Source organism: Eschrichtius robustus, chromosome 11, assembly GCF_028021215.1.
Source record: "Eschrichtius robustus isolate mEscRob2 chromosome 11, mEscRob2.pri, whole genome shotgun sequence".
In the NCBI taxonomy this organism is placed as follows: Eukaryota; Metazoa; Chordata; class Mammalia; order Artiodactyla; family Eschrichtiidae; genus Eschrichtius; species Eschrichtius robustus.
In genome coordinates this window covers 96,968,367-96,979,364 of record NC_090834.1, presented here as the reverse complement: position 1 = coordinate 96,979,364, position 10,998 = coordinate 96,968,367, and the positions used below count along the sequence as shown (strand labels likewise).

The following is a 10,998-nucleotide window of genomic DNA, read 5'->3' as shown; positions in this document are numbered from 1 at the left end:
TTCATGCTATGGAAGCCGTGACCACAGTACTGGCTTTTTATGTCTTCTTAGAGCAGCTTTTCTTAAGAGTACTGAAGTGATGAGCATTACTTTCATTAAAAATGTATGGCTTACCTGCTTTTTTTGCCTGGTACTCTGCTAGACCCTGGGTATGAAAATCTGACCACTGAGCAGTGTGCAGTCTGGTGGGATATTGGCAAGGTAACAATTTACATATAGGATATTGGGGGTGTGTAAGGGCTCATGTGTAGAACAGACAGACCAACCAAGTGAAAGTCTTAGAGCAAAGGTGCTGTTTCAGGCAGAATAAGCACTAAGTATGAAAAGGTGAAATTGGTGGCAAATTGTAAGGGTTTCTTGTATGTTCTCAGCATCTTATTTTTAGGCATAGAAGTAAACCTTACTAGTGTATAAAGCTACTAAATAATGACAGTCACCATCATCTAACATTTGCTGAGTGTCTAATACATACTGGGCACTGTACACACATAGTTCCAGTTAATCTTCACTAACTTACCAGGCGTAGGCTAGTTAAGTAATTTGGCCAAGATCATACAGCTAATAAGCAGCAGAACTCAGATTTGCATTCAGGTCTACCTAACTTTAGAGCCTGAGCATGGATGAAGGATGGTGAGGAGTTTGAAAGAAGCTCCAACATCACCTCTTTTGGCCGTCAGCAATTTCTTTGACATGCACAAGTTAACTTGTAAAGGGGCGGAATAGTAACTTCTATAGCTTTAACGTACCACCCACCTTCGTTTTCCTTAAATGATAACCCTTGTCCTTTGGGATCCTGTGTTAGTTTTCTGTTGCTATGTAACAAATTACCACAAAATTTAGCAGCTTAACGTACACTTATTATCTCAGTTTCCATGGGTCAAGAATCTGGCATGGTGTGTGTGGGTTCTCTGCTCCGTGTCTCACATGGCTTATACCGAGGTTGCAATCTCACCTGAGGCTTAGGAGCTTCTCCCAAATGCTTTCAAGTTTTTACAGAGTTCAGTTCTTTGCCGTTATAGGACCGAGGTCCCAGTTTTCTTGCTGCTTACTGACTGTCCTCATTCTCAACTCCTAGGTCACCCACCATTCCTTGCCATGTGGCTTTCTCAGCATGTATGTAGAACCTAGAAAAATGGTACAGATGAGCCGGTTTGCAGGGCAGAAGTTGAGACACAGATGTAGAGAATGGACATATGGACACCAAGGGGGGAAAACTGCGGTGAGGTGGGGATGGTGGTGTGCTGAATTGGGCGATTGGGATTGACATGTATACACTGATGTGTATAAAATTGATGCCTAATAAGAACCTGCAGTATAAAAAAACAAACAAAACAACTAATACTAAACTTTCATTGGGTTATTTGTATGGAAATATGTTAATATAAATGTTTCAGACATTACATGAAATTTCTAAAAATCTTAAAAAAAAAATTATTTATTTACTTATTTATTTATTTATGGCTGTGTTGGGTCTTTGTTTCTGTCCGAGGGCTTTCTCTAGTTGTGGCAAGCGGGGGCCACTCACTATCGCGGCCTCTCTTGTTGCGGAGCACAGGCTCCAGACGCGCAGGCTCAGTAGTTGTGGCTCACGGGCCCAGTTGCTCTGCGGCATGTGGGATCTTCCCAGACCAGGGCTCGAACCCGTGTCCCCTGCATTGGCAGGCGGATTTTCAACCACTGCGCCACCAGGGAAGCCCTATCAACTCTTTAATGATGACCAGAATTTTACTTGATTTTCTTATTTGTGGCTATATTAGTTTTAAATGTACAGCTTCTAGGACTAAATCTACAGTTTCTTAGGATTTTGATAAATTAGATTTCATTTGTTTTAGTTTCCATCACACTTGCTAGAATTAAATCCCACTTGCTGTTTTCTACCCATCAGAACTGATCTGAGTTCCTCCTATGGGTTCCAAAATGGGGAGGAAGGATAGTGAGCTGAAGGAGCACCCTGTACGTGGTCCTGTACCCAGCATGGGCGGAAAGGCTTCCCAGGGAGCGTGAAATCTAGTCTGACCTGAAGAAGGAATGTTAGCCTGATGAATGGGAGGGGGAGAGTCAGGGAACAAAGATTTTCCAGACAGAGGAAACATGCCCCAGGATCAGAAAGAGCATGTGCCCTTTAAGTTATTGAAAGTAGTTCACCGAAGGTTCTGAGGTCAAGATTAGGAACCTAAGCACTTTGAGAACTCATTCTTTAGCACAGCTTGGTATTCTTAAAGCCAAGTGTTCTGCACGTTTTGTTGCCTCCATTTCAAATGCCTTTCCTTGAGATCTTCACTAGGCTGGCTCCAAATCATCATCCAGGACTCAGCTCAAATGAATTCCTCGGAGACTTTTTCTAACCATTCTTTCTATGTGAGCTCTTACAAATTATCACCTTAGAATGCTTCAGTGTCCTCATAACACTACTCTCTGAAATCAACTTATTTATTAGCCTCTGCATGATAGAATGTAAACTCCATGACAGTTTGCCTATCTTGTTCACCACTATATCCTCAGCATAAAACACTGCCTTCTACTTATTATTTATTGAAAGCTTACTATGTACTAAGCATTGTTTTAGATGTATGGGATTATCAGTGAACAAAATGCAAAAATCCTTACCTTTGTGGCATTTTAGCCACGTTACATTCTACCAGGGGGAGACACTAAAAATATGGTAAATTATTGGGCTGGCCAAAAGGTTCGTCCATTTTTTTCTGTAAGATGGCTCTAGTAGCACTTAGTTGTCTTTAACTTCATTAGAAACAATTTTGTTAGACTATATGTGACAGCTGTCATGTCAGCATTTAAAAAAAGACATCAAAATTGGTGAATTTTTGTGTAGCCATTTTAATATTGAAGATGGAAGAAAAAAAGCAACATTTTTGGCATATCATGCTTTATTATGTCAATAAAGGAAAAAATGCAACCGAAACGCAAAAAAAGATTTGTGCAGTGTATGGAGAAGGAGCTGTGACTGATTGAACGTGTCAAAAGTGGTTTGCGACGTTTCGTGCTGGAGATTTCTCGCTGGACGATGCTCCACGGTCGGGTAGACCAGTTGAAGTTGATAGCGATCAAATTTTGAGACATTAATTGAGAACAATTAACGTTAAACCATGCGGGAGATAGCTGACATACTCAAAAAATCCAAATCAAGTGTTGAAAATCATTTGCACCAGCTTGGTTATGTGAATCGCTTTGACGTTTGTATTCCACATAAGTTAAGCAAAAAAACCTTCTGGACTGTATTTCCGCATGCGATTCTCTACTGAAACGTAATGAAAATGTTGTTTTTAAAACAAACTGTGATGGGCGATGAAAAGTCGATACTGTACAATAATGTGGAACGGAAGAGATCGTGGGGCAAGCGAAATGAACCACCACCAACCACACCAAAGGCCGGTCTTCATCCAAAGAAGGTGATGTTGTGTATATGATGGGATTGGGAGTCCTCTATTATGAGCTTCTTCTGGAAAACCAAATGATTAATTCCAGCAAGTACTGCTCCCAATTAGACCAACTGAAAGCAGCACTTGACAAAAAGCATCCAGAGCTAGTCAACAGAAAACGCATAAACTTCCATCAGGATAACGTAAGACTGCATGTTTCTTTGATGACCAGGCAAAACCTGTTACAGCTTGGCTGGGAAGTTCTGATTCGTCCGCTGTATTCACCAGACATTGCACGTTCGGCTTTCCATTTATTTCGGTCTTTACAAAATTCTCTTAATGGAAAAAATTTCAATTCCCTGGAAGACTGTATAAGGCACCTGGAACAATTCTTTGTTCAAAAAGATAAAAAGTTTTGGGAAGATGGAATTATGAAGTTGCCTGAAAAATAGCAGAAGGTAGTGGAATAAAAGGGTGAATACATTGTTCAATAAAGTTCTTGGTGAAAATGAAAAATGTCTTTTATTTTTACTTAAAAACTGAAGGCACTTTTTGGCTAACCCAATATACAGTATAATTAGGATAGTATGTTAGAAGTTGGCAAATGCTCCAGAGAACATTGAGTAGGGTAAGTGGGTTCTGGAGTCTTGGCAGGGTAGAAAGGGGCATTGTGGTATTAAACAGGATTCCCTGAGAAGGTGATCTTTGAGGAATCGAAGGGGTAGATTTAGACAGGCAGGTATGTGGCTAGAAGGAACAGCCAGTGCAGATTCTAAGGTAGGAGTGTGCCTTTGCCTAGCTGCATGAAGCTTGACTGACTGGGGCAGAGCAGCAGCTGAGGTCAGAAACTTAATTTAAGCCATGGCAGTGTTTTTGATTTTTATTCTAAAACGAGGAGCCATTGAACAGCTTCAAGTAGAAGAGTGGATGTTTCTTTGCTGCTGTGTTTAGAACAGGCTATAGTCAAGTGTAATAGCTGGGAGATGAATCAGGAGGCTATTATGAAACTCCAGGCAAGAAAGGATGGACATAGACATTTGGCAGTCCTCAGCATGTAGATGCTATTAGAGACATAGGACTGGATGTGATCACCAAGAGAATTTAGGTAACTTTTTCTGATCCATCCTTGGTGCTACTTCAGGAAAACAAAGGCTGGGAGTCAAAATAAGAAGTTGCTTTACATAATAACTTGAGGGAAGAAATTATTTCATAATGATTTGGCAAGTATCTGATGTTTTGCTTTGACAGAAAGAACCAAATCCTTTTCTCAGAAGGGTATTAGCTTCTAAAAATAAATCCAAAAGGTTGAAAATGAAAGATAACTTGCAATACTGAACCCTTGAAAGCAGAGCAGTATTTTGTCCATCTTTATATTTTCATGGTCTAACACAGTTTGGCACATGAGAAGCAATGAATAAATGTTTAATGAATATCCAAGAATCTGAAGTTATAATCATAACACAACAAGACACAAAACAAAATTACAAAAGGAAATTTATTTCAAAAGCATAAGGGAACATTTACATTTGAACAAGGGGATATACAGGTGTCTTGCAAAAGAAAAAAAATTCGTGGCATGAAGTTTTTCGTTCAAAGTTTTGAAGCAGAAATAACCTAAGTTGTGCACTATTGCCTTAGGAAAGGGAAGGGGAACAATGAGGTGGTAAAGGAAGGAACACAGTCAACTTAATATCAAACTTTAGAAAGTAAAGTCACTTCTGCTCAGCTTTGAGTTTACAAATATTAAAAAGAAAAAGAGGAAAAATTACACTTAATGTTCAAATTTATGTAACTGTAGTCCCAAAACAGCATCTATACTTGAAATGGCTTTAGGCCACTGGCTGATCTGCCGTTGAGATCCAGGCTACCTGGTCACAGTTTTCAAATGGCAATTCCATGTTCCTGTGTCTGCTCAGATTCCAAGGGAGCTTAGGTTCAGCTCACTGTCTTTTGGAATGTTTAGAGATTATTGCCACAACTCCATAGTCAAGCTGACCAACTTCTTTTGCTCACTTGTATCGTTCTAGTCTTCAAAAAATATTTTCCCCATACACATGTGCAGTAATTCTAACAAAGGGGTTTTGCCTATCCCCCCAATATAGAGGTAACAGTAATGAAGACACCTGCATTGGAATCACAAACTATGCCTCAAAAAAAATGTCAAACTACTAGAAAATGTCACTCAGGCATTGGATTTGAATAGCAAACTTGGAGAGGGAAGATTAACTGTGGAACAAAAATATATGAAACATTCAAATGCAGAGCAAAGGGCCTATGCTACTAAAAATGCCCATGACATTAAACACTCCACAAACCCCCCATCTGTTGTTTTAACCTAAAGACTCTATTGACTAACTTATACAATAATTTTGATTAATAACCTGAGAAGTTAAAATCTTGAAAGTGGCAAAAGCAAACTGAGAGAGCATCCCTTACTTACTGGTATACCATGTTACCAAGTCACCAAGTCACTTTTTCTGGGCTGCCCTGGTTATCAAATCCCCAAATTCTAAATTATTCTGTCTCATCCTGTAGAAACCTATATGTACATCAGATTCAATATTCTGGCTATATTTCTCCAACAGGGATCTACAAATTTATCTTTGAAAATGCAGCCTTTGTTTATTTTTAGTTTCAAATAACAATAATCATGTAAGTGCAACTGACTCAAAAGCCCTCACTACTGGAAGGAAAACCTAGATAACAAGTTAATAATGGATTCAGCCTCAAAAGGATAATCACCGTGTCAAAGACTACCCGTTCCTGGAATTTTAAAAAATGATTTATGTTGTGTAGTCAAGTTTCGCAGCATGCATATATATATATATATATATACACACACACACACACATACACAGATATATGCTCATGTATGTATGTATATTATACATACACATTTCTATGCAAATAGTAAGATCCCATATTCAAAAATTTATATCACAACATATGGAGAAGAGTTAAGTAAGCAGTGCAAAGCAACTTACTTCCTCCTAAAAATGTAATGTCATTTCTACATTTTAAGAAAGCTGGTAAGTATTTTGCTTTTCTGACAGAAGCCAGGAATGCTGCACCATTGCCTAGCGGCTTTATTAAATAACAATGAAAATAAAATGTTAAGACTGACCATTACTCTTCTCCATATGTTGGCTGGGGGGAAGACAGAGAGGACAGGAAAGTCAGTAACCTTTCAGAACTGAGGATCTTTACCAGTTATCAGAACTAGACTGAGTTTTATTACATTTTAGATTTGAATAGCTCTCAATAACAAATTATCAAGATGTTTAAAAGATTCACAATATGAAGTCTGAATAATGGTGATATTGCAAAAACAAGTCAAGATTGCAGACAAAGCATCCAAAAATATCGCTGTGGTTTTACCTTGGACACAACCATGGTCTGTTACAAAAGTAGATCATACATACAAAGGTATAAAGAACATTAAGTTTTTAGCTGAAGGCAGCAGTCTTTTTAAAGGGACATCCCCGGCAATCCAATGAGTAGTAGAATTTAAGTATATTAAGCTCAAGACAATGCTGAAGACTGTGACTTCTCATTCAGTAGAGTCTTCCCCGACTACGATTTCCTCGTGCTCCCCAACCTCGGCCACCTCTACTTCCCCTGAAGGCTCCTCTCTGCTCTACGAAAAAGCGAACAAGGGTTTAGGTCTTGTTCAGGACTTCACGGGACAGCACACACAGAAGTCATGTAGCTCGCAGCTCTGAACGTAGCAGTAAGTAGGCTCTATACAAACAGCATCGGTATTCCGCTAGTCCATCTACAAATTCAATCTTGACATAAAACCAGGGCATCATATATGCCAAAGCATGTACCGCAAGGTGCCTACATTCACGGTAGGTACTCAATTAAATGCATCCCCTTAATAAAGATATTTCAAGGTGACAATGTTATAACTACATTGTTAGTTCTTTATTTTGGGGTTTATCACTACCAAAGATAAGTAACGAAACTAGAAAAATTTCTATACTTAATATGGAATTAAAGCAACTGGCCTTCAAAAGTTAGTGCCATATATGTAAAATATCCTAGACTATCAATGATCAATTCTGAAAAATCAGGCTAGAATGAAAAATGTACCTTTCAAATGCAACGAATAGGCAATCTGTTTTGCTCACCACATTTCAAAATAATGTTGATACAAATTCCGACGGCTTTTCTCACTGCTTTTTCAGCTATGTTATGAGCTGCTCAGAGTGCTGCCAAAAAGGTGATATGTATATATTACAGTGTTTGGGTTACTGACGTAAATTAAGGATATCTTTTGCTGAAAAATCAAGTTAGTTGTGTCATATGGTAGAATGAGTCCTTGATTTATTGGTCAGTCTGTTTTACAGCTGCAGAGAAATATTCCTCAAAGGAGTCTTTCCAGTGAAGAAAACTGATTGAAGTTATCAGCAAGGCAGGACTTTTCATCATGTATAAGTAAGAGTCTCAAACTTCTAATTCTGGAGATAGAATCTCCTCATTGGAACTTTTCAAACTTCCTCATTGCAGCAATCTTGTTAGGAGCAATAAAAAGAACCTGGTGTTGCCATTTTTGATCCATAATACTGGAGGCTTGAAAAATTCCTATCAAGTCAGTACTGCAATCCATTTTTTGCCATTATGGCTAGAAATATAGTTACTGTATTTGGGTGATGTTCTGATTTCTTCTTTTTTTTTTTCCCCTCCAGAAACTCTTGAGTTAGAAAACTAACTAGACCTTTCCCCAGCTTAGCCAACATTTACCTGTGTAACAGAACAGAATCTGATTCAAAGTCACCTCTCATGTCATGACACATTTTTCTAAGTTGATTGGTAAGCAAACTGTTTAAATGAAACCATCATGAGCCAACACGTTCAGAAAATCAGAGGTCGTCTGTGGGTAAGATACTCCCAGTGATAGATGCAATGACAGTGGTGCATTCTGGGAGCATAGCAACCTTAATACAGCAACTTCTTGATGCTGTAACTCCTTCATTTTTGACTGTTTAAGACTTGGCTTTACCCATGCAGATGTCTGGATATTTTCCCCCATCATACTCATTATAAAACCTTCATTTCTCAGTTTACATTGACACACTTAACAAATCAACACCCCCATAGCTATCATTATTATAGCTATAAGCTAACAAACTACTAAAATCTACCCTTTCAATTGTTTTTCGATCAATTTTAATATGAAGAACTCAGTTACCCTCAATTGTTCAGCTATATCTAGTAAGTATATTAAATACATAGTATGAAGGCATTATTTGCTGTGATTATCTTTTCTATATTGGCTATTTCTTTTTGATCTGCAACCAAGGCAGCCATTTCTACAGTACAGGGAGTCACCAAACTTTCTTTTTTCTTCATCCTGAGGGACTATTCTGCACTTTAATGATTTTTTCAATGGTTTCAAGCTTACTAACACTGCTTACAGTTAAAATTATACTTTAAAAATTATTTTTATATTCTAAAAAGGTAAAAGTTGAAGGATACAAGTCACAAAACGTAGAATTAGTACTTGTGGGTTACCAGGGAACTCTGTTCTGCATGAAGGAAAACTATACATGGGTATATGTTTGCAAATAATTTGACTGAAAATGCACCAGGAAGCTGAACTAAGTTATGGGAACAAACGCCATTTGATAAAGCAAATAACAGAGACATTGGTTAGTAAAGTGATAAACTTGGATAAGGAAAAAAGTCTAAGTATGCCTACATGGACTCAAAGAACAATCACAAATTCTGGCTCCTTCTCTGTAGTGAACAAGTTCAGGCCCATGACACTGGCACAATTTATTTTCTTTGCAGTAGACTTGTTCACTGTAATAAGACAGCGATATTAGTATTACCTGGTTCCCTATAACACAAAAGGAATAAATTTCCCAAACCTGCAGTGTGTATGACTCTTTAAAAACAAAACAAAAAAACCCCCCATGCAACCAGTCTTCCTTGGACAAATAAAATTGAACTTGGCTGATATAGAAAAGCGGAATTATGATGGTTTTGCCAAATGTGGGTAATAAAATCTATGTATTAAAGACTCAAGAACACAAAACATTTTTTCCCTCCAATTTTGAGACAACTCTGACATCCCAGGAAAAAAAATCCAACAGTTTCTCTTTCTTCCTGACCCACTGTCAGTTCCCTAAGGAAAGGACATAAAAAAGGTAGAAAAAATTTGAGGTAGATTGGTCCACCAATTCTCATCTATAGTACCAAGAACTGTTTTCACCCGAATGGGTGAAAGAAATCCAGGGAAACTCTGAATTGTTACTATGAGAATACTTACAATCTGACACATTCAACTCCCCAAAATAAAAGTACTAGCAGAAATTTTGTTCCTACTTTCCAATAAGAACAATCAGAGTTTAGTTTAATTTATGACAAGCACTCCAATTACAAGGTTCACCCCTATAGGAATATTAAAGTACAGTAATACCAGACACAAAAGACAACAGTTGTGTCTGTTTTGCCATTCTGTTACTTTGATGACTACGGAACAACTCAAGTTGTGACTCCTGGATTTTTTTTTTCTTGGCCGCACCGTGGAGCTTGTGGGATCTTAGTTCCCTGACCAGGGATCAAACCCCCCCAGCAGTGAAAGTGTGGAATCCTAACCACTGGACTGCCAGGGAATTCCCTGGATTTTTGTCCTGAGTAAAACTGCTTATTTTTTTCACATTGATAATTAAAAAAAAATCACATACAACCTAAGGCTTTGCATTTTTCACACCTCTTTTCCACATGCATCACATCATCTGATTCTCCCTATCAGGCAGGTAATGAATTTCACAGGGCAGAATGCTTATGGAAATTCAGAGTAACCGACTTGCCTAAGTGAAAATAAATACAATTTAATTCTCTATGTATTGCCATACCTCTTGATTACTTTCATCTATATCAAATGAAGATAGTATCTGAGAGAATAGTTGATTTTAAGAATGGTTTTGATAAACACCACATTGAATCATACAAATGACAGAGGACAATATTTGGTGCAATGAAGTAACAGAATCCTTTCCATTTACAAAATGCTTTTGCAAATATTTTTTTGAAGTTTTTAAGCTCTATGCTATCCCTGTATTTCAGGTAGGAAAAGAAGCTAAGAGATGCACATTTACTTATTATTATGTAAGTAAAAGAGTTCAGTGATCTTTTGTACACTAAAGTTGCCCCAAAGAGTCTGACTGGAGTAGAAGGGTTCATTTCACAATCTAAAATTGCCTTTCTATAATCTGTTTGCTCAGATATTAGAGGAATTTAGCTATCGTAGGAGGAATTTACTTAACGTCACAATCATCTCACCCTGGAAACATTATAGAGAGCATATTCTTCAGAATGTACTTTTTTGGGAATAATTACTGCAGAATCAATTCTGCTTGGTAACCAAGACCAATCACAAGTATGTTTGGTTTTGAATATTAAACTTAGTCTTCTTAAGCAAGATTAAGGATCTGAGTCAGTGAAATTTTTGTCCATTTTTCTTTATTAGCCAGTGAGACAAACTTCAGTTCTGATTCAACAGCCCTGGGAGAGACTGGACTAGTGGGAAGCTCTCCTTGCACTAATGTCTAAAGTTGAAAGGAGGACTGCACTCTGGGCAGTGGGGGAGACTGCAACAGGACACATCTTC

General features: G+C 38.0%; 1 protein-coding gene across 2 annotated transcripts in view; it reads right to left on the bottom strand.

Moving 5' to 3' along the window:
• Nucleotides 1-4,854: 4,854 nt before the first annotated feature.
• The window catches only part of API5 (apoptosis inhibitor 5), a 37,272-nt gene continuing 31,128 nt past the window's right edge, over nucleotides 4,855-10,998 (bottom strand). The window contains exon 14 of one of the 2 annotated variants that reach the window (XM_068554639.1): nucleotides 4,855-7,014. In XM_068554639.1, coding sequence (XP_068410740.1) covers nucleotides 6,932-7,014 — 83 coding nt within the window. In that variant the 3' untranslated portion in view covers nucleotides 4,855-6,931. The remainder of the gene's footprint in view (nucleotides 7,015-10,998) is intronic. The other variant, XM_068554640.1, reaches the window with a different exon arrangement.